The following is a 25,584-nucleotide window of genomic DNA, read 5'->3' on the forward strand; positions in this document are numbered from 1 at the left end:
CCAGTCTGGAGGGGCCCTAAGTCTTCTAATCAGCAAGTCACAATTAAATATCATCAAGATTTCCTCCCCCCTTATATATACAGTGGACAATACGTAGTAAGCATCAGCAAGTCCAATTTTTAAAAACTAATTTTGACAGGTTAAAAAAATGCTAGAGTAAGTTTTGAATCATTGTTTATTGTTCCAAGATGAATGCTCAAAGCTCAGTAATATTAAGGCCATTTTTACAGAAGGCACTTGGACAATCTGTAATATGATCCTTTAGGCTAGAAGCAGAATAAATATAGCACAGCATACAGATGGTTCCAGAGCAAGACATCCAGAGCAATCTGGCAACGCAGCAAGCTGTGTGCTTTCAGGACCTGAGTCTTAAGCACCGCTCTGCTCCCCATCATTTTTCTGCACTCTCCTCCAGGGAAAGCTTCAGCAGCTCCTCTTCCTGCAGCACCGTCATTCCCTGTCAAATGTTGACACTCTGCAGGGTCACTGATTCTCTGTTTATTAGCAACTCTAGGTCAGCCTGCAATGAGAATCTCCTTGTCCAAGCGAGGATTGCTTTCTGTATCAATGTCTCCAGACAGCAGCCATTCCCAAGCTTGCAGCAAGTCCGAACCCTGAGGATCCCAGTCTTTGATGATCCTTCAGAGGACCTGTATCGATATTTTGAGCACTGCAGCAATGCCATAGAAAGCACCGTCCAGAGTGGTGGGAAGTGCTTAGTGTACTGTAAAAATGGTCGCAGCAGATCTGCAGCCATCTGCACAGCTTACTTGATGAAGCACCAAAATCTCAGCCTGAAGGATGCCTTTGAGGTATTGTTACCATGCTGGGGGGGGGGGGGACCTGTCTAATTACATAGCTCTGTTGCTTAAGTTGACGTGCTGAAGCATTTATATTTCAATTGGGTAAGAAATACACATTGAGAGAGTATTTTAATTTCTAAGATGGAATGCTGTGGATAATAAAGGCAGTTCAATAGCCTTGATTCAGTTTTTTCCCTCTAAAGAAACAATCATAAGGACTAGACAGACAGTTATCAATATAGCCTAGTTTACATCTGAGTTAGGCAGAGAAAGTCAACTCAGGCCACCCTGGGCTCATTCTGGGAGGAAAGGCAGGATATAACAACTCTGACTGGAGCCCAATGAATTCCCAATGGCAAATAAATTTGAAGTTGTCAGTTTCAGGAGCTAAAAACTGTAAAATGAAATTCAGCAACTGTATATAGGAATTTTTGCAGCTTCACCACTGTGCATGCAATATTTTATTAATAATACTAAAACATTTCAGAAATAGTGTGTGCTGTTTGTGTCTATTTTTATTCACAACCTGCTCTCAGAAGAATGCCACCGTTTGTGACTTTTCCCTAAAAATTCATCTTCTTAGGTTGAAGACGAATTATAGTCAGTTTTATATATCAGGCACTTGGAAAGAGTTTAAAAGTGGCTTGTGCTATGAACACATCCGTTATGCTATGAAACACCTGTACATGCATAGAGACAGCTTGTACCTGTGTTCAACGTAACATGAGGACAAGCCTAGTGAAATGGAATGTGTGTACATCACAGGAAGCAATGCCACTCTCAAGCAGCTTTCAGCTTTCTTAAAAACTATTACCTGTCTCCTCTCCAGCATTAGTATAGCCCTCTGTTGTATTGCCAGAAAATTAGTTTGTGGGGGAGCAAAGGGGTGGCAAAACCTGCCAACAGGAGCAAGGGTTTTATTCATTCTGCACAGGACCTTCATATAATAGACACAGTGTTTCCCAAACTTTTTTTTATTTTTCTGTTGCTGGACTACAACTCCCATCAGCCCCAGCCAGCATGGCCAATGGTCAGGAATTATGGGAACTGTAGTCCAGCAACAAAAAAATAAAAAAAGTTTGGGAAACACTGTACTAGAGCAAGAGCAAACGGAGTAGCAGGAAATATTTTGGAGGAGCACTTTCTCTGCATCCTGGAGTCCTCTCTGATTGCCTTTTAACCAGTTCCTGACACTGCAGGTCATTTGTGCTCCAACCCTAAATTGACTGTGTCCATTTGGAAGCATGTCCAAATGAAATTAATAGAACATGCTTCTAAAGTATTACATTTATTTTAGGCTGAGATCCCCATTATGATCACAAGATAAGTAGGAGTGCAGTTTACCCATCATGTCCAGCCTATATGGATACAAACTTTTCCATTTTAAAGTGATGTTTTCTCTTTTTGATAGTACATTAAATACTTGCTTAAAAGCCAAAAATATTATATTTATTTACCACAATGGAAGTGTCCATATGCAAAGGAGGAGAGGGCTCCTTTGCAAGAGAATTAGTGACCTACCTTACTAAGACATGAAATGATATAATATTGGAAAGTCACTATCGGCATTGAAAGTACAAAAGCCATGTCCTGCTTTTGCATCTGGCTTCCTAGTTGACGTATGAAAATAAATTCTGTGTTTTCCAATTATATTATTATTTATTACCCGCCCTTTACTAGCAGATCCAAGGGCAGGTTCCAACAGTTTAAAATTCAATGTTAAAAACAAATTTAGATTTTCCATTATCTTCCTTTGGAAAGCCTGCATTTCTTTTTTATACCTTTCTTCCTATTTGATGTCCACATCTTTAAACCCTCTCCTTTTAAAACTTACTTTTACTGCTGTGCTGAAACACAAACTGTCAAGCTAGGAAGATATGATTCGAAGAGGGACTGAACTAGGAGGTGTATAATTCCCTGGGTTAATGTCTTCTTGCATTCTTCCAGACTCTCTCCTGTATTTTGTAGCTGCTCCTGATACTGGCCTCAGTCAGTTCTGTGCACTGGTTAGGAAAAGGAGGATAGTACTAGTTCCCCTCTATTCAGCACTGGTTAGACCTCATCTTGAATACTGCGTCCAGTTCTGGTCTCTGCACTTCAAGAAGGATGCAGACAAACTGGAACGGGTTCAGAGGAGGGCAACAAATATGATCAGGGGGCTGGAAACCAAGCCCTATGAGGAGAGACTGAAAGAACTGGGCATGTTTAGCCTGGAGAAGAGAAGACTGCGGGGAGATAGGATAGCACTCTTCAAGTACATGAAAGGTTGTCACATAGAGGAGGGCCGGGATCTCTTCTCTATCGTCCCAGAGTGCAGGACACGGAATAATGGGCTCAAGTTGTAGGAAGCCAGATTTCGACTGGACATCAGGAAAAACTTCCTAACTGTTAGAGCCATACGACAATGGAACCAATTACCTAGAGAGGTAGTGGGCTCTCCAACACTGGAGGCATTCAAGAGGCAGCTGGACAGCCATCTGTCGGGAATGCTTTGATTTGGATTCCTGCATTGAGCAGGGGGTTGGACTCGATGGCCTTATAGGCCCCTTCCAATTCTACTATTATTTGATTCTATGACTCTATGATAGGAAAGTGCCTTACACTAAGTTGGGACTAGCTCTGCCTTGTCTCCTCTGACTGGCATCAGCTCTCGAGGTTACATCTTGGGCAGAAGGCCTTCCCATCCCCTGAAACCTGACCCTTTGAATGAGAGATGGCAGGGGTTGCAAATCATCTGCTCTTCCACTGAGCTAAGGCCCCTTCCTATAAATAAGGCATATTAAAGCCTTTACAATTCTGGAGCTGAACCAAAAGCAAAATATGGTGGACATGTATCCCAGTTTCTTTTTTTACTATTATTTAACAAGATGTATATACTGCTTCATCAACAAAAAAAACCTCTAAGTGGTTTACATAAATGTGAAAGATAAATTCTATAAGGAAGAGCAGGGACGCACCTGGGTAGCAGACTGAGCAGACAGGAGGTCACATTCTTCCCAACGATGATGAGATGTAGTGTGTATGTCTATTTTAATTATAATCATTATTTCTAAATTTGCATTTGTGCACATAAATTAGCACATACAAATTTATGCAGATCTGGACCACCCTTTTTTGGTGATGCTGTTCCTCTTTTTTTTCCCTTTGCAACATTAAGTGGCCATCCTATGGGAAAGTCACTTCCTTTGTGCGTGATGCCATTTTTTGTTTCTTATTCCTCTTTGTAGATTGTGAAGACTGCCAGGCCGGTAGCAGAGCCCAATGCCGGTTTTTGGTCTCAGTTACAAAAATACGAAGAACATTTACAAATGCACCATCAGGTGGATCTTTCTTCAAAATGATTTTCACAATAAACAGTTTTGATTCAGATTATAGTTTGGGGAAAACTCCTTGAAAGAGGTCTATGTGCCTAAAGAGGTTGGAAAGATTGTTGGTGCTTCCAGACCATCAGTATTTTACGGAAGGGATTCAAGCACATACGGTATGCTTAGGTTTGTAAATTAAAGGGCTTTGTTGTCTTAGCGCAACAAATCCATTTTTTAAAAATTGACTTGGAAAATGAAAGGGAAATGCTTTGAAAAGTGTGGGATGAATGAATTATTAATGGGAAGACATGTAAACACTTGTTGGAAAATCATCATGAATTCTAATTGTCATATAATCCCCCCCACAAACAAATCAGAACGAATGCTCAATAAAGACTGGACATAGCCTAATCATTATGTAAGCTTTGTACAAGCAAATCAGGAAGAATGCTGAATAAAAAGGATTATCTAGAAGAGCCCTGTGGACTGACAACCAGCAGTAGGCTTCTCCTCTGCTGTTCCCCAGGAGGGGTCCTTGTGAACCACCCAAGTCACAGATCCTGAAAAGCTTTAACCTTTTGAAATGTGTAGTCTAGTCCTCGACACTACAAGTGAATGTTTCATATAGAGGACAAAACCTGGCTACAGGCTCCTACAGACTGATGTGTTTGTATTCTGCAACATATCACTGATACAATAATTGTGCATTAGTGGTGGATTTATACTGGACCGTCCACACATCAGTCCACTTTATTAGTTGTTCTGTGAATCTACCCCGGTTTTAGCACATTATTGCCATCTTGAGAGAGTCATTATTGCACTACAGTGCAATAAAACTGGGACACCCCCCCCCGAACATTTGTGGTATGAAAAATTACAGGTTTTCAGCAGGGAGCTACAGGATATGCAGCAACTAGAAACAAAGCAGTATGCCTGCCCCAAAACCTTTGTAAGCACGAACAATATTGAAAGTGGGATCTCTTCAAACCACCCCAATACTATCATGAATGCATAATTTCAAATGACATTTGAAGGGGTGTTGTGTTGCTTCCCTTGAGCAATCTGACGAGAAGGCTGAAAATGTGTTTAAAATATGTTTAAATACAACTCTGCTACGTAACTGTCTGTGTTTTATTCCACCAACAATAATATATGTTTCAAGCATGTTACAAGCACACACAAACATTATATTTAAATAAAAGTATCTACATTCATGAGAATCATATATTGAAATAGCAGGTTCATAAGTAAGGAAGGGCAGGACAAAAAAGGCTTAGGGTGGGGTTAAAAACTACCCTTGAAAACGACCCGGAAACTACAGCTGGTACAAAATGCGGTGGCCCGTTTACTTACAAATAGCCGCTGCCGTGATCACATTACGCCGGTGTTAGTTCATCTACACTGGCTTCCAGTTGCTTTCCGGGCCCAATTCAAGGTGTTGGTATTAACCTTTAAAGCCCTATACGGTCTCGGCCCAGTTTACCTGAAGGAGCACCTCCAGTACCACCAACTTAGCCGCCTGACTAGATCAGCCACGCAGGGCCTTCTCTCAGTACCACCAACGAAAACAGCTAGGTTGGTGGGAACTAGGGAGAGGGCATTTTCAGTGGCGGCCCCCACTCTCTGGAACTCCCTCCCGTTCGATCTTCGACATGCCCCTTCCCTGGATGCATTCCGCCGAGCATTAAAAACCTGGCTCTTTGGACAGGCCTTCGGGACCTCCGGGGTGGGCTAAGCTTTTATCACTATTACTGAATGCCCATTGTTTACATACTGTTTTATGCTGTAATTTAATCCTTTATTGTCGACTGTATTGTATTGCTATGTATTTTAAATCGTATTTTAAATTGTATTTTACTGGAATTTAATTGTGTACGTCGCCTAGAGTGGCCTTGGCCAGATAGGCAACACAAAAATTAAATTATTATTATTATTATTTATTTATTTGCTAAGATATAAAACAGTTTGGGTTCATAGCCTAAAATAATTAAACCTAGCCTCACTTGCATTTTATGCCTGCATTTATGATTACTTGTAGCTATTCATTTATCTATAGCAAAATTACACCAGTGTTGTCCTTGTCAGTTAAGAGTACTCTGCTAGTGAGTTGGCATATTTTTCTGAAAGTGATGATGATGATTCACTAGGGTGTGTAAGTAATTTATTTATTTTTATTTATTTATTGCACTTTTAGACCGCCCTATAGCAACAGGCTCTCAGGGCGGCGTACAACAAGATAAAAACACATTTAAAACCAGCAAATATGAGTACAGCATATAAGTATAAAACACATTAAAAACAGATTAAGACAAAATTAATAAAAATTACAATTAATTAACTATAACATTAAAATAAAAAACTAAGACTAAAATGCCTGGGCAAAGAGGTAGGTCTTTACCTGGCGCCGAAAAGATATCAAAGAAGGCGCCAGGCGTATCTCGTCAGGGAGGGCATTCCATAATTCGGGGGCCACCACCGAGAAGGCCCTAGATCTCGTTATTGCTCTCCGGGCCTCCTTGTGAGTTGGAACCCGGAGAAGGGCCTTCGACGTCGAGCGCAGTGAACGGGTAGGTTCATAGTGGGAGAGGCGTTCCATCAGGTATTGCGGTCCGGTGCCGTTAAGGGCTTTATAGGTAAGAACCAACACTTTGAATCTGGCCCGGAAACGTATTGGTAGCCAGTGCAGTTGGGCCAGGACAGGTGCTATATGATCAGATCTTTTAGTCCGAGTGAGAACTCTGGCCGCAGCATTCTGCACCAGCTGAAGTTTCCGAACCGTCTTCAAAGGTAACCCTACGTAGAGTGCACCCTCTCTAATGCTCTCTTTAGATTTTTCCTGCTTATTAAGGAGCCCTGGTGGCAGAATTTTTAAATGAGAAATAACTTAATAGGAGGGAGGGTTCTGATTTGAGCAGAGGAAAGGAAAGGGAGGCTTAACTTTTCCCCCACTGGCTGTTCTTCCACTCCAAAACCCTCCTGTTTCTCCAGAGCTCACCCCCCTGGAAAGCATCTTCCTCCACCACCTTCATTTTTTAAAATGGCAATTCAGGGCTTCTTTACATGCAGTTTACCCCTAAGTAGCCAACTTTTCTGGGCCAGTGGGCACATTGGGATTTTTGAGAAACTGGAATGAGCGCTTATCACAAAATGGCTGCTGTAAGCAGTAGAGACTGGTGGCTCTGATGTCAGTGGGGCAGTGAATCCACTCTTGGTTTTAGTCCGAACTTTCAAGGAGGACCTTGGACAGCTCCTTGAGAGTTTGGAGTAAAACCCGGAGCAGATTCACTGCCCCACTGACATCGGAGCCACCAGTCTCCACAAACTGTAGGAGTATATGGCATAACACACAATGGCTGCCACATCTAAAAGAGCAGATGACCACAAAAGGGTCCCCATCTATGGAAAAAAGGTCCATCTCAGCCTCTGCCATGCACACTCACAGAGAGGACTCTTTGTAACTCTTCTCTGTTCAGAGCAGAAGAGAGGGAAAGTGTCCAAATTCTGGCATAGGGCATGTTGAAGGGGGCATGTTCAATGTAGGAGAGGTTGAGCCAGTATAAACAGAAGATAAGGAGGAAGAGCAAACAGTCTCTTGTGTATTCTGCATTTTTGAGAGGCTATTTACTTGGACCTTTTGTGGGTGCCACAAAAATAGGAGATACTGCTGGGGTGGGCACACAGGTGGTACACTGGTAAACTGTACCCTAACCTCATGGAGGTGTGGGCACAGATGTTTAACGGGAGGGGTGGAATATACACAGGAAGCAAAGCATTGTTATAAAGAAGCACAACTCCAAGTTTATTGTAAATATTTACAGTTAAGATTTTTAGCACTCTGTAGAGTATACATTCATAAGCAGCAGGTTGAAACATGTAACAAAGACTCTGCTCAAAATATCTCTTAACAGTCCTGGCCATTGAGAGTTCTGTATGCAGTGGCTAAGTGCAATGAGCTAGAATATTCCCAGTTCAAATCTCACCTCAGTAGGAAACTTTAAGCAAGTCTCTCTCTCTCTCAGCCCTTCCTTCATCTGCAGTATCGGGATTATCTAGCCAACTGTACAGGGCTGTTGTAATAGTTATTGAGATAATGTGTGTGTGAAGCACCCTGAACACTTGGAATCACTACGTAAATGTTATACCAACTTTATTATGAAGTGCTTGACAAGTAGTCAGAATGTATTAGTTCATTCCTCAGATAGTGCTTGCATACTGTATAGCTGAATATTGAATCCTTCAGAGGGTTATATGTCATTTTATTCCTGAAATGATCCTTTGTTTACAGTGTTCTCTAGTACAATAAGAAACAATGCATTTAACAAACTAGATAAAGGTAGCCATTGCCCCTTGGGGTTTGGGGATGTTATAATGTTACACATTTTTCCTTTACTTTTCATACATCCAGTTCTTATGATACTGTAGTTTAAACTATCGCCAAAAGGAAATTCTACACTTACCAAAAATTCAGTACTAAGATGTAAAATGTCTGTTGAAAGTGAAATGTTGGGGATGGGATGGGGGCTTAGATTTTATAATGAGTTAGAAAATGTAAAACTTTTTTTTAAAATCTAAACATAGTCTTTGGCAGATGTGACCATCTGAGACTGTTTGATGTAAGCCAGTGGTTCGTTGCTTTGCTGGGCAGCAGCGGGATCATACCTGTAGTCTCTGTAATTAAAAAGAGATGTCAATGTGCTGCAGCTCTCTCATTCATTCTCTCTGTTTTTTGAAAAATATAATGGAGCTAGGTATAACTCAGAGGAAATAGTAATGTAATGTCATACACTTTTCAACCCATAGAGCTAAATCAGAGACTAATGAGCAGATTTCCCTATACTCCATGGGTTCCTCAAAGTTTATCGCAACAAGTACCATTTTGCACATCAGCATCCCAATCCGAATGGATGTGGAGCCAATGATGCAAATAGGTCCTGGACAAATGGTTTCCCTCTCTGATCCAACACCTGCAGCTGTGCACACAGAGCAATTTACACACACAAGTCAGTATAGTGTAGTGGTTAGAGTTCCAGACTTGGACTGGGGAGATCTGCATTCAAATCTCTGCTTCATCACAAAGCTCACCAGATAACCTTGGATCAGTCATTATCCCTTAGCCTACCTCACAGGATTGCTGTTAGGATGAAATATGATAACTCCTATTCATGCTGCCCCAGCTCATACAAGGAAGGGTAGTCAATGTGGTGCCCTCCAGATGTTTTGGACTACAATTCCCATCATCCCTGATCATTGGCTGTGCTAGCTGGAGCTGATGGAAGTTGTAGTCCAAAACATCTGGAGCACACCATGTTGGCTACCCTGGGGTTAGGGCATACTTGTGTGAAAATAAATGTCTATCAGTCATCAGTTCCGGTGGGTAACTTGACTTAATTCTGTCTCCTCAACTGCTTGGTAGAATGTTAACCATTTGAACATGCTGGGTATGTTTTCCTTTGGTTCTCGGCACACAATTTTAAGTATACACATAAGATTCTTAAAATGTACACTGAAAAATGCAAAATGTCGCACATAGGTGTTTGAAAAAAGGTGGCTTGTACATGTATATTTATCAGAGAATCACGATCAGCTGCATCATCTCCTTGATGTGCGTATACTACTCTGTGGCAAATCCTGGTGTATAAATATACGAAACAGCCCTGAATCTCAGTAAAAGAATAAATGAATGATTTAACTCTTCCTAAATGAAACATGAGAAAGAATCAGCTGGTAGAGGTTACTCTTGTCTGAGGCAGAGGGACAGATGTCTTACAATCCAACATTTTTCATGTTTACTCAGAAGAAAGTCCCGTTTCTTTTAGTGTTATTAAATGTATTTCATTGGATGCATGTTTAAAACTGTTTAAAAAGCATTGTAAAAGATACATATGGGATTTTTTACTGGACACCACAGGCAGCCCAATGTAAGCTTTACCCACCCCCTTAGTACCTTTTACTCTTGTAATATGACTGGTTCAAACTACCTGTCTTTTCCTTTGCATGATGAACATATCAGGAAGCTCCCACCAAGTATAGAAAGGACAGAACCGGCCCAGCCTAGATATAGTGCAGATCCTAGTTCATACCTAGAAAAAAAAAAGATTTCATAGGTGCAGCATTACAATGAAGTCAGATACATTTTGTCATGTTATACTAGTACAGTAGCTGCCATTAGGTGAGTTCAGGAGAAGTAAGACAGAAGAGAGGACAGGTGGCTCACAAGGCTGTTTCTGCAGGAGGAGGGAGAAATGGGGTTTGGCCCAAAGAGATGGTCTGCAACGCGGTGAGGTGGGTCAAAGCAGGGCTGTCGCCTACAGTAATCCTTGGTCCCATAATACATCTTTTATTATGGCTGTGTCAGAGGTATTCCTTCCTCTGCCCTTGGTCACATTTCAGTATGACCAAGGGTGTGTGCTATGACCAGAAGTCAGGAACTGGGCAACAGGAAGCTGTAGAAGGTTATTGAAGCAAACATGCATGGCAGTATCATGATGAATTAGATGAATTAATCTTTGCGAACAGAAGTACAATGCAAAAAATCAGAAGCCAACTTTCAATGTTGGCAATGCAGAAAGCCATCTACGTATTGCAGTTACTGAGCTGAGCTAAAAAAAAATGTGTGGAGGTCTATTTACTTACTTGGTCCCACCATATATTGAATCAAAAAACTGAGCTGTGATCCTTTCTGCATACCAAGAAACGGCAACCATTGATGAGAGACCTGGAGAAACAATACAGATCCATTTTAATGGAGGAGTTTTATAATACCACAGCCTTGCCGTATAGAAATAACATGTATGTAAATATAACTGTCACCTGCTTAATAAATCCTATTCAGTTAGTCATACAAGTTTAAGTGACTAGTCAATCCAGTCTATAAATTTCAGGGCTGCCCCAAGACATTTTGCCACCTGAGGATAGCACCCTCTCCCATTCCATGTACCAAAGCCTACAGGACTGGTAGTTCCACCATATTTGAAGGCAGCAGACCAGCTTAGGGAGTACAGGACAGGTTACATTCACAACACCGCACTGCTGCTGCTCTCCACCAGCAACTACTCTCTGAGGCAGTTGCCTCATTCTACCTAAACGGTAGGGTTGGCCTTGATACATTTCCATATGAGAATAAAATCATTCTGAAGGGGGGAAAGCCCACTTTCTTTCTTTTAGATATGATTTAATATTATTACTATTATTACATTTATAGTCTACCTTTCCTCTAAGGAGCTCGGCAGCATATATGGTTCTTGCCCCTCCTCATTTTATTCTCACAGCAACCCTGTGATGTACGTTAGGCTGAGAGTTGCTGACTGGCTGGAGATAACCCAGTGTCAGAGCCGAGTAGGATTTGAACCCAGGTCTTCCAAGGTCCTACTCCAACATTTTAGAAGAGACATTTTCCTTCTGTATGACATAAAATGAAGAATGCCCTTTTAAGATGGTGCTCGCACCTGCACTTTTTATTTACTTATTTTCATTTTTTTAAAATGCACATAGGGCCCTGCAACAATATTTCTAGAATAGTTTACATAACCAAGAGGTTAATAAACAAAATAAATAATAAACAGTAATAAATAAAAAGCAATAACAGCAGACACAGATATTGTACAAAAAAATTAAGATCTTCCAGTCAATTAATTGAGGGGTACCTATTTCAGTTCATCAATTTTTTTTGGTCGAAGGGTGCAATCCAACTTGTATTTGCACTGGGCTGGGGGCAATTAGATGTGCAGGCCTCTGGCTGAACCAGCAGGCTACCAGCACTGCCGGGCTCTGCTGGGCTCCACTGGCAGAAGCCCCTTATCCTGGCTGAGACACAACACCACCAGGACCCTGCCGACTCAGCCAGGGGTCCACCAGGGAAGGTCAGCCCAGCGGACGAAGAACTGGCAGAAGGCCCGAAAATGGGGCATTCTGGGGATGTGGCGGAGGTGGATCCAAGGGGAGCAGACTTGCTATATAGTCAACTAAACATTACAGCCTCAATATATCAACCATTGTTAGGAGATGCCACAGATACACAGAAAACTCTGGCTGAAAAATTGCACGCTTGTCACTTTCCAAACTACTCTGAGGTTCAGTTAGACATGCTTTTGCCAGTAGTGGCCGGTGGCGGGATGGGGATGTGTTGCTGTCCTGGCTTCCAACACTGTGGGTTGCTGCTGCTAGCCAAGAGGGAGTGAAGGAGGGTGAGACACAGGGAGCTCGGTGTGGTGAGTGGCAGGAGTGTCAGATTGGCTCCACCACACCAAGTTCCCTGTGCCTGCCCCTCTCCCTCTTGGTTAACAGCAGCAACCCACAGTTTTGGGAAGCTGGGGTAGCTATGGAGCCCCACCTATACTGCCTCACCAGTCTTTTGCCTAACTTAGGTAGTTGCCACCACCAAACCTTTTACTTGATATTCAGATGCTTGGGTATGTGCACGCTCATTGAAATCCAGAACAGGTGAGAATAAGCCTGACATGTCTTTGCACACCTGCCTCGTTTAACTCAAATGAGTTTCCAGGATGCTGCTCAAATCTCTCCTATGCTACATCAAGATTAACATGTTCTCCGTATCTGACAAAGTTTCTGGATGGAAGGGATTCTGGCAAATAAAATTTTGAATTGTTTAATATATGCTGCCTTGATAGTTTTATGGAAGGGTGGCAGGCAGAGCAATCCCAAGTGAGCTTGGGGGTATGCCTGGCAGCTAGGGATGGGTGAATTGGTCAATTACAATTTTCCCTAGTTTCTCATTGTTCCAGTCTTCAGTTCTCCACATTTCTACATCAGTTTGTGATTTTTTGTGTGTTTAAAAGTCATCATAAAAATGCACCAGCATTTTAGTGCAACTTTCTTCTAAAGAACATGTTTATATATCATTTTTCCTAATACACACGTTGTTGCAAACCATTTCTCCTAATACAATGCCTTTTTGTATTATTTTCAGTAATACGTGCGTGTTAATGCACACTTTGCTGCAGTGCTTGCAATTTTGTACACATCACTTGACTGGAGAACTAGACTACGCAATTGGGAGAAGTGTGAATTTTGAAGGATAGCTGCATTGCAGTTCATGTATTGTTTCAGTATGTGCAAATTAGGTAGGTTTGCTTTTAAATGGGAACCACATCAAATTTCTCCCCCATTCCTACCTACAGCAGAGCCAAAACTGCATCCAGAGCTCTGTTGATTTATTCTGTCCAGGACAGAGTTATGGGAGGACTCCCCCCACATCCTCTTGGCAGTTCTTTTTCTTTTCTTTTTTCTGATTGACTCCAAAAGAAGGGGAAATACCTACACCAACTCCAGACTGACATAGTTTGGGATGCAATCTATGGGCATATCAGGGCAACAAGGGGACTTTGGGAATGGCAGATCCAAGGCCACCCCAACATGTCCCCAGAATATCCTGTTTCCACCCCTACTGTGCTGCAGGTGAGAACACCAGCAGCATGAGATATATTCCCATGGAGCTTTCCATGGGCATACTGATGGCCTTTTGGGTGGACATTCTGCCCCACTAGGGGAGGGACTAGGGTTGCCAGGTTCAGGGCCTGAGACTGATCCTGTATCTTTAGGAGAAGAGAAGGTCAGCCAAGTGCAGGTGTTCTTGCAACGCTGTAGTAGGAAAAACCACAAGGTATGATTCTCCCTCCCCCCTCCACAACTTTTAAAGATACAGAAGACCTCTTGGAGGCTGGGCCTGGCAACCAAGAGGTCTTCTGTATCTTTAAAAGTTGTGCAGGGGGGAGGGAGAATTCCACCTTGTGGTTTTTCCCATTACAATGTTGCAAGAACACCTGCACTTGGCTGACTTCTCTTCTCCTAAAGATACAGGATCAGTCTCAGGCCCTGAACCTGGCAACCCTAGGACGGACACTTCCTCCCCATTCTAACCCTCATCAGCTGGCCTTCAGTGGGAGGTAGAATAGCTCTCTTAGAAGTCTTTTAAATAAATAAAAAAATAAAGGGAGAGAAACAACATGTTAAAATAAGACCTTCAATCCAATCCTATGCATGTGTAGGGTTAAACAGGACTTACTCCCAAGGAAGTGGGCAGAGGACTGTAGCCTTAGTTAGGAAACTGGAACATTGATCCAGGCACAGAGAAAACAACCATAAAATAGCATTTAAACTGGAATTCTGACTTAATTTACTTAGTTTTAGATATTCTGTGCCATAGTCTGGACCTATGCACCCCTATCTAGACAGGTAAAGCCTGACATATGTCGTCTATGCTTTGGTTACCTCTATGTTAGACTACTGCAATGTGTTATACACAGGGCTGCCTTTGAAGATGGTTCAGAAACGGCAGCTAGTGCCGAATTCAACAATCAGATTGTTGACCAGGGTAAGCCCGTCTGCACGTATAATACCAATTGCGGCATGACTGCACTGGCTACCAATTCATTTCTGGGCTCAATTCAAAGTGCTGGTTTTGACCTAAAAGCCTTATGCGGCTCGGGACCTCAATTCCTCAAGGACTGCCTCTCCCTGTATGAAGCACCCCAGACTCTGTGTTTGTCCTTCTTCATGGGTCCCCTCCACAGGAGGCTTGGAGGGTGGCAACCCAAGAACGGGCCTTTTCAGTGGTGGACCCTCAGCTGTAGAATGCTCTCCCCAGTGAGATACACCTGGTGCCATCTCTACCCATCTTTAGGCACCAGGCAAAGACCTTTCTCTTCACTCAGACCTTTGGCCCTTCATGTATGCTGTTCCAGTTATTATTTTTGTTATTTAGTGGGTTTCTAAGTTTTTGTTATGCATGCCTGTGTTTGGCTTTTATTGTATTGAAGAGTTTTAGATTTCATTGATTGTATGTGTTTTTATCTATGATTCTTGTTTTAAATTTCTGTATGTTTTTTAAATCTGTTGTAAGTTGCTTAGTAGCCTAATACCAAGTGGTCTCTAACAAATGAAATAAATAAATAAAAGTCTGGAAGTATCCATAGATATACCTACTGGAACACTGCAGAAAGCAAAGTGCTCCTCTGCCTCTTAGATAGCAAAGGCAGTCACATCCAGCAACTTTTCTTGGAAACTTTGGGCTTTTGACTTCAATCCAATACACACTTACCTGGGAGTAAGTCCCACTGAACCCAATGGAACTTACTTCTGAGTAGACATGTATTGGATTGCAGCATTAGGATGTAATCCAACTTGCATTTATGCCCTGCTGAGGGGAACTGGATATGGCAGACCTCTGTCTGAGCTGGCTGAGCTGGCATAAGTCCCTCAACCTGGCTGAGCTGTGGCTTCTGCCGGCTCCCTTTAAGCCAGACTGGGCTTCTTCAGAGGTCCACCGGAACAGATGATTTGGTAGATGAAGTGGCAGTTACAGGAACTCTGGGGGAAAGTGACCACACCATACTTGAATTCTTGATTTTAAAAGAAGCAAAAGCTGAGAGTAGCCATACACGCACCCTGGACTTCAGGAAAGCTGATTTTAATAAACTCAGAACAATTGTAAGTATGGTTCCATGGCAAGCGACCCTAATGAGAAAAGGAGTTCAAGATGGGTGGGCGTTTCTAAAAAAGGAAATTCTAAAAGCGCAATGGGAAGCAATTCCAACAAGGAAGAAAGGGGGAAAACAGAAGAAGCCGCCAATGTGGCTTCACAAAAAGCTTAGAGGTGACCTGAAAACAAAAAGGACACACACAGGAAGTGGAAAGAAGGCCAAGCCACAAAGGAAGAGTACAGGCAGGTATCACGGAATTGCAGGGATGGCAACAGGAGGGCTAAAGCTGAGAATGAGCTGAGGTTAGCGAGGGATGCTAAAAGCAACCAAAAAGCTTTCTTCAGGTATGTCCATAGTAAAAGACAGAGAAGAGAAATGGTAGCACAGCTACTCAATGAGGATGGCAAAATGATAACAGATGACAAAGAAAAGACAGAAGTGCTACATGAAGTAGAAGGGGCAGGATTGGAGCTTGAGATTGATAGACAAACGGTCAAGGAATACCTAATCACTTTGAACGAGTTCAAATTGGCAGGGCCTGATAAACCGCATCCTAGAGTATGCAAGGAACCGGCTGAAGAACTCTCAGAACCACTGTCTATTATCTTTGAGAAATCATGGAGGACTGGTGAAGTGCGGGATGACTGGAGGAGAGCTAATGTTGTCCCTATCTTCAAAAAGGGCAAAAAAGGAGGAACCAGAAACTACAGACCAATCAGACTAACATCAATCCCTGGAAAAACTCTGGAGCAGATTATAAAGCAGTCAATCTGTAAGCACCTTGAAAACAATGCAGTGATTACTAGGAGCCAACATGGATTTATGAAGAACAAATCCTGCCAAACTAATCTTATCTCAGTTTTTGATCGGGTAACCTCCCATGTAGACTGTGGGAATGCTGTGGACATAATATATCTCGACTTCAGCAAAGCTTTTGTCAAAGAGCCCCATGATATTCTGATTAGAAAGCTAGCTAAATGTGGGCTGGATGGAACAACTCTCAGGTGGATCCACAGTTGGCTCCAGAATCGTACTCAAATAATGCTTATCAATGGTTCCTTCTCAAATGGGTGGAAGTAATTAGTGGGGTACCACAGTGCTCGGTCCTGGGCCTAGTGCTCTTCAACATTTTTATTAACGACTTGGATGAGGAGGTACAGAGCATGCTTATCAAATTTGCAGATGATACAGAATCAGGGGGCACAACTAATACCGTGGAAGACAGAAACAAAATTCAAAGGGACCTTGATAGGCTGGAGCATTGGGCTGAAAACAACAGAATGAAATTCAACAGGGATAAATGCAAAGTTCTACACTTAGGAAAAAGAAACCAAATGCACAGTTATAAGATCGGGGATACTTGGCTCAGCAATATAACATGTGAGAAGAATCTTGGAATTGTTGTTGATCACAAGCTGAATATGAGCCAACAGTGCAATGTGGCTGCAAAAAAGGCAAATGCTAGATGAGGCTGCATTAACAGAAGTATAGTTTCCAAATCATGTGAAGTATTAGTTCCCCTCTATTCAGCACCGGTTAGGCCTCATCTTGAATACTGTGTCCAGTTCTGGACTCCACACGTCAAGAAGGATGCAGACAAACTGGAACAGGTTCAAAGGAGGGCAACAAGGATGATCAGGGGAATGGAAACAAAGTCCTATGAGAAGAGACTGAAAGAACTGGGCATGTTTAGCCTGGAGAAGACTGAGGGGAGATATGATCACACTCAAGTACATGAAAGGTTGTCACACAGAGGACGGCCAGGATGTCTTCTCAATCGTCCCAGAGTGCAGGACATGGAATACAGTAGGGCCCCGCTTACCGACGCTTTGCTTCCCTGCGTTCTGCTAATGCAGCAGCTTTTGTTTTCTATTTTAAAGCCGATGTTTGCTCTTTTGCAACGTTTTGCGACGTTTTCATGTCATTTTTGTGTGATGGCCCCATTATAGTCTATGGGTTCCGCTTTACGGCGATTTCCGCTTTACGGTGGGGGTCCGGAACGGAACCCGCCATATAAAGCGGGGCCCTACTGTAATGGGCTCAAGTTGCAGGAAGCCAGATTTCGACTGGACATCAGGATAAACTTCCTAAATGTTACAGCCATACAACAATGGAATCAATTACCTAGAGAGGTAGTGGGCTCTCCAGCACTGGAGGCATTCAAGAGGCAGCTGGATAGCCATCTGTCGGGAATGCTTTGATTTGGATTCCTGCATTGAGCAGGGGGTTGGACTGTATGGCCTTATAGGCCCCTTCCAACTCTACTATTCTATGATTCTATGAAGCTGGCAGAAGGCCTGCAAAAAGGGATGATCTGTGGGCATGTCAAAGGAGGGGCCAAGGGGAAGGATTACCTGATATCTGTCATGGCCCCTTGGGAGGACTCCTCGGAGGAGGAGGAGGAAGAGGCAACGGCACGAGACCCAGAAGAAGGAACAAGCGGAATCCCCGAGGATGCAACTCCAACTCTTCCCCAGCTGGAGAATGTCCAGGTCCCGGCTGAAGCCTTTCAAGCAGATTCAGTGGAGGAACAGGAGGCTCCCCTCCCCCCTGCAGAGTGAAGACACCAGCGAGTATCGCAGCAACGGAGGAGGAGGTCAGGCCGTTTAAGAACAAGTGGCTCTGAGAAGTTGGGAGACTAATCACCTGCACCTGCCTAGGAAGTGGGTTTTAAAAGGCAGTTTGTGACTGCAGCAGACTGCTGACTACAACGTTGGGCGTGACCTCCATGTGAAACGTGGTTTGCAGACTCCAGACCTTTCGGACTGAACCCCTGGCATCCTGAACCCAGCTTCCCCACCTTGACAACGCTTTCGGACACCAATACTGGTACGATTGTTAGAAGCATTCCTTTCTCCAGCCAGCTCCTATTATCTGCTGGCCTTGGCAGATTTATGACCCAGCTAACTGCTGGCTGATTAGTTACAGCCCAGCTCCCAGCCCCGAAGCTGACAATATCCAGGTCCTGTTTGGCTCCTTCCTGTAGCCCTCTGTTGTGGCAGCTGGTATGCTGGGAAAAGGGGTGGCGGAAGGAAACATACATTGTGTTTCCTTCCATCGCGCCCTGCCAGCACAGCCAGCAGCCTGCCCTTGAGGCCTCCTGCCTGCTCTGCCTCCGCTGGCTTCACTCCTGCCCAGTCTCCAGCAAGTTGACTGCCCTGCCTGTCAGTTAGAATGAGGCAAGAATCCTGAGTAGCATAAGAAAACCCTCTCCGAAGAAAGCAGCTCTTTGAAGTTGCAATTTATGAGCCCATGTAGGCCATCCAAGTCCAATTGTCACTTATTTATCACAATAGTCAGTTTATAGGGCACTACTGAGAGGTCATGAAACAGAAATATCACTTGGAGAATCCCATTAGGACAGAGCTAAACACTAGTTTAAAGGGGAATGCATTGAATATTTGCAAAATTGTTTCAGAACACACCCCAAGAACAAAGGAAAACCTAGAGTGAAAGACTTAGCCTTTGACCTCAAGCATGTTCTCCATTTTAAAAAGACATTGTACAGTGAAGTTGGCTCTACAGTTAGCCAATTGACTGAGAAATATATCAGTTTACAGAATGTCATATTGATATTCTTGAAACAGAGGGATTTTGAGCATTGAAGATAGCTTTATGCTAAGGAGCAGGAAGGAACTCCCCCCTCCCCAGGGGCAATTTGTCTTGCTCTTTGCTGTTTTTACCTAGAGTTTCTTGGCTCTGCAGTCATCCTCTGTGGAGCTCCTCTTCTTTGCTTGCATTGTACTGTGTTCAGTTGAGTTTAATTTGTGAGGGGCTCCTGGAGGGATGGGTGGCTGCCTCATTACAAGCATTGGACAAGATGGCCTTTGAGTTCCTTCCCATACCTATTATTCCATTATCTTTATTTTTTGGTATATGGTCTACCAATATCTCACCTGCTAAAATGAAGATCATTCCCCCCGTCATGGTAATCTTTGATTTTGTATTTTCGCTATTGGATCCGAGTTGAGTACACTTCAAACCAAGCAATGTCAGCAGAGTCCCACACATACCCAAGATGAGCGAAGTGATCATCAGAGCTCGGCATGCTTGAATATAAGCTGCAGAGGAAGGGAAATTTAGTCAAAGGTATCCATTTCTGCAAAGAACATGTCTAACAGTGATACTTGTCCACTGGTCAAATGTGTGGCTGCTGCAAGTAACAAAAGGCAGACTGTATGTTTTTTTAAAAGGTGGTTTAGGCTAGCATCAGGAAAGGAAACTTGTAATGGCAGAGAGGTACCAGCCTGAATCATGACTGTCCTCCAGACAAAACCTCTCAAGCACCTAATACTGTCAGAAACATTTTATATTACCCACATGTCTGTAAATCTTTCTTTTGGTTTGGCTGACTTCTGCTTTGCGAAAGTTGCCCAAATGCTGCTTCCCTTGGGAACTACATTGGGGATATCACTGTTTCCCTCTACTTTGGAGAGCCATCCATGCCTGTGAGACATGACGTCGGTAGCCATTACACCAATCTCCACTCTCACCTCATACCTCTTTGCATGCCCAGCAACCAACACAACAAAAGAAAGGAGCAAAGACTGCCATGTGAACAGATCTGGAAGCAAATGGTCAAGAATGAATGTAGGCATACAGATGTGAGCAATAACCAGCAAAGTTATCCCATATACAAATATCCCCCCCCCCAATTTGGTGGTCATTTTGCTACTTTGACTGAATGTTTGAAGCTGGCTTTCCTTCCTGTATTGGGTTTCCAAAGTCCCTCCTACTCACATCTTGACTATGCCTAGCTCAGAGCACTGGCATCCAATAACTAACAAATTGTGTGGAAGTCCCATTGGGGTACTTTAGTGGCTGGCAGGTAAAAAGCAAACGTGTCTTTTACAGTGAGGAGAGAAATGCCATACATAGGATACCATCCACTAGTAAGTATTGATTCATAAAGTAATTTATTAAGCCACTGTATCAATAAATAGAAGTTGCAGCACATGATTAATGAATCAAGTGACAAGGCCAGGTGACAAAGAAATCAATGTAAGCCACATGATTTCAGTTTATATAACTTTATGTGACTGAATAATGAACTATTATCTAGCATTATCACACACTATTTTAATGGGCATGTGGTTCTGTAAGGTGTACTTGGCTATGTAGTTTCCAGCCTTCAAACACCAAAACAGCTGACATGAATCAGCCAAAGTTACATAGGAAGCTGCCTTATTCCAGGTTAGATCACAAGTTTATCTAGCTTAGAGGCCCTCTCCTATCACCATATTTCTTGGATTTTGTTTAACTATATAGCAGTGATTGAATCTGGGACGTTCTGCATGCAAAGCTTGTGCTCTCCCACTTAGCTATGGTTCCTCTCTACATGCCACTCCTTTCATTTCCATGGAGGCGGCCTACCTCTCTTAGTGACCTATTGGGGCATCATATTTTCTGCTTTGTGGTTGTACACTGGCTGGATAGATCCTGAAGAGACAGAGCCCATGCTGCAACCTCGCTCAGAGAGGTTTGTTAGGTGACCATTAAACCATTTACTATTTGTAAACATTGGTCTGTGCATGTGGACACAGAGGGCAGCAAACTGAGAGGTCAGGCAGGCTGACGAGAATGTCCAATATATAGATATTCCCACCCTCACAAGAAAAAAAGAGAGCTGCAGCTCTTCCCCTCCAGACTCAATTCATCAAGCACTTGTGTGCAGTCAAAGGACAACAAAAGGAAAGAAGCAGCATTATCCCTCGAATGGTCAGCAAAATCAAGGCATTTTTTTAAAAAAACCCAAACTGGAACCTCCTTTTAAAAGCAAATATGTTTTGAGCAAAATATTTATTTAATTACACACTTTCAAAGCAATGCTCGTTTCTTCTAAAAATCAGAATCTAAGCCCAGAGATTAGAGGCAAAAGGAAACAAGATCAAGGACAGTTCAGTTCAACCTTCAAAATAATTCCACAATAGTAGTCTACAAAAAGTGTAACTAAGCTGCCTTTGTGCATGCCTGGATCTGCTTGACCCCCACCTTCTTAACTGCAGCCCCTCTGTCCCAGGGTGGTTCCTGACCCAAAGGGGCATCTTTGGAGGAAGCAGGGAGGGCTGAAGTGGGTAGGGTAGATTGGTAAAGATCAGGTGCCCCGTGTAGGTGGAGACACTTGCTGGAAACTACAGGAGGGGAGAGCACTCTTGCAGTCCGGTCCTGCTTGAGGGCTTCCCATGGGGATCTGGTTGTCCACTGTGAGAACAGGATGCTGGACTAGATGGGCCACTGGCCTGATCCAGTAGGTTCTTCTCATGTTTTTCCCCACTAGCTTATAGCTACCACTGTATACAACCCAACACTTTAAAGTTTCTATGGTTGGTTGCCTGAATGTCGTACTTATTCTCTACAGGTATCCAAGCAAGTGGCTATTTGCAAGCCTAACTTTGGTTAGACCAGGGCTGGGGAACCTGTGGCCCTCCAGGTGTTGTTGGACTACAACTCCTATCATCCCTGACTATTGGCCATGCTGGCTGGGGCTGATGGGTCCAACAACATCTGGAGGGTCACAGGTTCCCAAGTCCTGAGTTAAACTTTCTTGTTCTTCATTTTGTCATTATGGGTCCTGATTTTCCCTTAAAACTTCAACAGCAGATGTTTCTGTTTCCTCATGCCTTTTTCTAACCTGATCTCTGATTGCTTTGTTTTTTGTTGTTGTTTTTAATCTTCTGTGCTGATTTTTCAACATCCCCCCCACACCAGTTCATTATTTGCTGTTTTCAGTGGTGTATTTTCAATGTATAGTTTCATGTTCACTTTTTAAATTCATCAATCACTGGGTATGTAGGTTACTTGTCTGAACATAGGTACAGCCATTGAATACATAGCTATTTCGCTACCAGAAAAAAATGAAGAGAAAAATGCAGGAGTGCCCGTTATGATGATTTATTAGTAGCTTTCCTTGCAAATGTAACCCATAGCAACAAACAATTAAAGCTTTTTCTTCCAGTGGGAACAGAAACAAACATGGGCAATTTAAAGAGGCTGCTCAAGGGACAATTAAGAGACTATTGATCATTAATCCCTCAACCATAATCAACAAGAAGCCATAAAATGGGTAAGACTTCATTAATGTTTATTAAAACATTGCAAAGGATTTTTGCTAAGTAAACATTACGGGAGGATCTTGATCACAGAGAAGGGAACTGCTGGAAAATATACTAGAATATTAAAATGCTATGTGAAACCTCTATTTAAATTCCACTTGCAGGTGTTAATGGAAAAACAGTGGCATAGCATCACTAATGTGTAGCAGTCCTACACACAGTGATAAAACCTTTCCAGGTACCATGGAGTCAGCATAACCTGCTGAACAGTAGGAGATAGATAACTTAATTGCAGCTGATGGACAACATAGCGAGATTGTCAGGGCTGGGCCATGGAAAATAAGCCAGGAACAAACCAGTAGGCAAGACCAAAGGAGTAAGTGCGGACAAAAGGACACAATGCAATTGGCAGGATCCAGAAGTGAGTCATTAGTCAGGTCCAAAGAACAAGTCAGGACCAAACGACAAGCCAGAGCCAGAACTGGGCCAGCACAAGACATTCTGTCCACCACCTAATATAGAGCCACCCCACATACACCACCCCAGGCTTCCTCCTTTTGTTTTTGCAGTAGCATCAGTGGCAGCAGCTTGGGTGTGTTGAGGCTCTACAAGATCTCCCACCTAACAGTACCTCACTAGGGAAGGGTCCTTCTAGAGTGAGGCACCGTGGATAAGGTGGACCTGAAGAGCATCTGTGCCACTGCTGGATTACCATCTTGGCAGCAAATCCTATTTAAGGTTTGAGAGTAATACACTGTTAGACTTTACACTTAACAGCTTAACCACCATTTGTTGTAGCAAAGCAGCAGTAGTGCAAGCAACTTTTGTGGCCACCTCATCCCAAATGCCTCGCTCTGAGGAAGGACCGTTTCTCGGAGCAAGGTGAGCTGCAGGAGACATCTGCAGGAGTGCTGCTTACCACATTGCTGTAGCAGCAAAGCAGTGGTGCTTTAAGAGTGCTAAACGGCAGTAAGTATGCGGCCAGTGGAAATTCACTACTCTTGCCAATCTGCCAACTGAGGCAAGCATCTCAATGTGGCTAATGCAGGATCAAGAAGCAAGCCAGAAATCAGAACCAAATGATACCAAGATGTCCCAGAGCTCAGGAAGATAGTGTTGCTCAACCACTTACCCAGAACAGTAAGCCATCCTATACTGTTTCCTGTCCAAGATGATCCAATAGCTAGCAGGGATAGGTGGGATGTGTAGGGTCTGAAGACACTGAAGTGTCAATGCACTGCATGGACTACAATGTGCAGTTCATTTGCTCAACACATGGGGCAGCCACACACCTTTTCCCCCAATGGATGGGGGGGGGATTTCTACATCATTCTGTGATTCTGTCTTTTTTGCCCTTTTAGATGTGGCAGCCATTTTGTGTTATGCCGCACCCCCACAGCACCTGTTTTATGACAGGCATCCACAGCACTTTCTCAAAATTCAAAAAGAGAGGAATCTACCATAGTGCATCCTGGTCATACAAATGCACCGCTGACATGACTAGTTGAAATGTTTGTGTGGTTGGGCCAGCTTTGGGTGGGCTTGCTTGTCCCACTGCTTATGTAATATAGGATGCCACATGACCTGTTGCTATGTTGGTGTAAAATATGCTACCACATGTACCATCACAACTACACATATCAGTACGAAAGGCTGCTACTATGTTCAGTACAATGATTGCCTGTCTTATCAGATAGCTGAATAATTGATTTCAAATATAACAGCACTGACTGTAAAGCTAAGAAGCAAAGGAAGCTGGCAGCTAACTTGCCTGTCACATGTCAACTGTGTGAGCTCCAAAGTCAGGCAGCCTTTTATGAAGAGCAAAATACTAAGAGTGTCTAAAGAGATCCTCACTGTCTCCCTAACCCTGATCCAAACGTTTTGGTCATTCTAAAAGTTTTGGTTGCCTAAAATCAGGCTCATTCTACAGAAATTCTGCAGAAATCATAGGCTCATTTCATATTCACTCAGACAACCATGTTTTAATGTATATTTTAAATATATGTTTAAAATAAATAAACAATTTTAGCTACTGCACTCTCTACTGCATATGTTCAGAAAGAAAAAACCTGAGCGGTTAGGGAAAAAAACACAACAAATTACTGAGCCGTGAACAGAGTAGAGCGGTCAGGCAAATTGGCTCTAACTTGGGTAGGGCTCCTTCCATTTTACAGCTTAGCCAGGTTTACTTGAAAGTAGGGATTGGGTAGAAATTTGATTCAGTTTGCATTCTATAAGCAAATCTATCAAACTTGCATTTTCCGAAATAATATGTGAACCAAAACACAGGCATCCTTCAAAATTTGCACTTATGGGAATTTTGTAATGTAGTTCTTCAACCAATGTAAAAAAATGCATATATTATTAGAGGAAAGTGGGCATAAAAATACATACATACTAGTGAAATTAATAATAGGAGAAAATAGAATAAATTACTTGCAAAATTGTGTGTATGAGTCAAAACTGCATAACGTATTTATTAGGCAAAGTTCAAATGAAAATGCTTTAGAATTTTCATGAGGATTTTTTAAATTAAAAAATTGCAAATTGCTGCAGAAATGTATAGACTTTAAGGCTGGAAAAATGAGAAGCTGAGAGAACTGAAACTGACAGATCCTTCCATTCCTACTTGAAAGTTAGTCCTATTAAGTTCAATGGGACATACTTCCTTGCGCATAGAACAAATGTGTGTAGGTGCATCCTGGCTTAGATCAGGAGCAGAGCTTGTCACCACAATGCTTCCCCCCACCCACCCTGCACATGTGTGATTGGTTTATGTCTGTAAAGGGCACAGAGAGAGATTTTAGCTAGAGGTAGCTGAGTAGTCTGGGAGGTGGGCTCATGTTGTTCTACTTGCTGTAAAAAACTATTTGATTCCAGTATGCTCTATTTATATACACTGAGGCTGCAATCCACTGAACTGAACGGAGCTTACTTCTGAGTAGACATGTATTGTATTGCAGCCCAAGTCTCCTCTCTTACC

At 42.8% G+C, this 25,584-nt stretch overlaps 3 protein-coding genes across 3 annotated transcripts in view; 2 read left to right on the top strand and 1 right to left on the bottom strand.

Annotated features, from left to right (window-relative positions):
* The first annotated feature begins 336 nt into the window (after nucleotides 1-336).
* Nucleotides 337-6,103, top strand: DUSP28 (dual specificity phosphatase 28). Its single transcript, XM_061636366.1, has 2 exons — nucleotides 337-812; nucleotides 4,031-6,103. The coding sequence occupies exons 1-2, from the start codon at nucleotides 465-467 to the stop codon at nucleotides 4,142-4,144; spliced, it is 462 nt and encodes a 153-aa protein (XP_061492350.1). The 5' UTR covers nucleotides 337-464; the 3' UTR covers nucleotides 4,145-6,103.
* Nucleotides 6,104-7,880: 1,777 nt separating this feature from the next.
* LOC133389183 (claudin-15-like) overlaps nucleotides 7,881-25,584 on the bottom strand; it is a 37,255-nt gene continuing 19,551 nt past the window's right edge. Inside the window, exons 3-6 of the mRNA XM_061636365.1 lie at nucleotides 19,443-19,607; nucleotides 10,742-10,823; nucleotides 10,087-10,188; nucleotides 7,881-8,776 (exon numbers count right to left, since the gene is read on the bottom strand). Of these exons, the coding sequence (XP_061492349.1) occupies nucleotides 8,677-8,776; nucleotides 10,087-10,188; nucleotides 10,742-10,823; nucleotides 19,443-19,607 (449 nt within the window). The 3' untranslated portion in view covers nucleotides 7,881-8,676. The remainder of the gene's footprint in view (nucleotides 8,777-10,086; nucleotides 10,189-10,741; nucleotides 10,824-19,442; nucleotides 19,608-25,584) is intronic.
* The window catches only part of PARL (presenilin associated rhomboid like), a 45,371-nt gene continuing 38,054 nt past the window's right edge, over nucleotides 18,268-25,584 (top strand). Inside the window, exons 1-2 of the mRNA XM_061636362.1 lie at nucleotides 18,268-18,375; nucleotides 22,502-22,609. Of these exons, the coding sequence (XP_061492346.1) occupies nucleotides 22,606-22,609 (4 nt within the window). The 5' untranslated portion in view covers nucleotides 18,268-18,375; nucleotides 22,502-22,605. The remainder of the gene's footprint in view (nucleotides 18,376-22,501; nucleotides 22,610-25,584) is intronic.

Source organism: Rhineura floridana, chromosome 7 (genome assembly GCF_030035675.1).
Source record: "Rhineura floridana isolate rRhiFlo1 chromosome 7, rRhiFlo1.hap2, whole genome shotgun sequence".
Lineage (NCBI taxonomy): Eukaryota > Metazoa > Chordata > Lepidosauria > Squamata > Rhineuridae > Rhineura > Rhineura floridana.

Coding starts and splice junctions, on each gene's coding strand:
- DUSP28 (XM_061636366.1), top strand. CDS start 465: ATGTTGACACTCTGCAGGGTCACTGATTCTCTGTTTATTAGCAACTCT. Junction 813..4,030: donor GCCTGAAGGATGCCTTTGAG/GTATTGTTACCA, acceptor TCCTCTTTGTAG/ATTGTGAAGACTGCCAGGCC.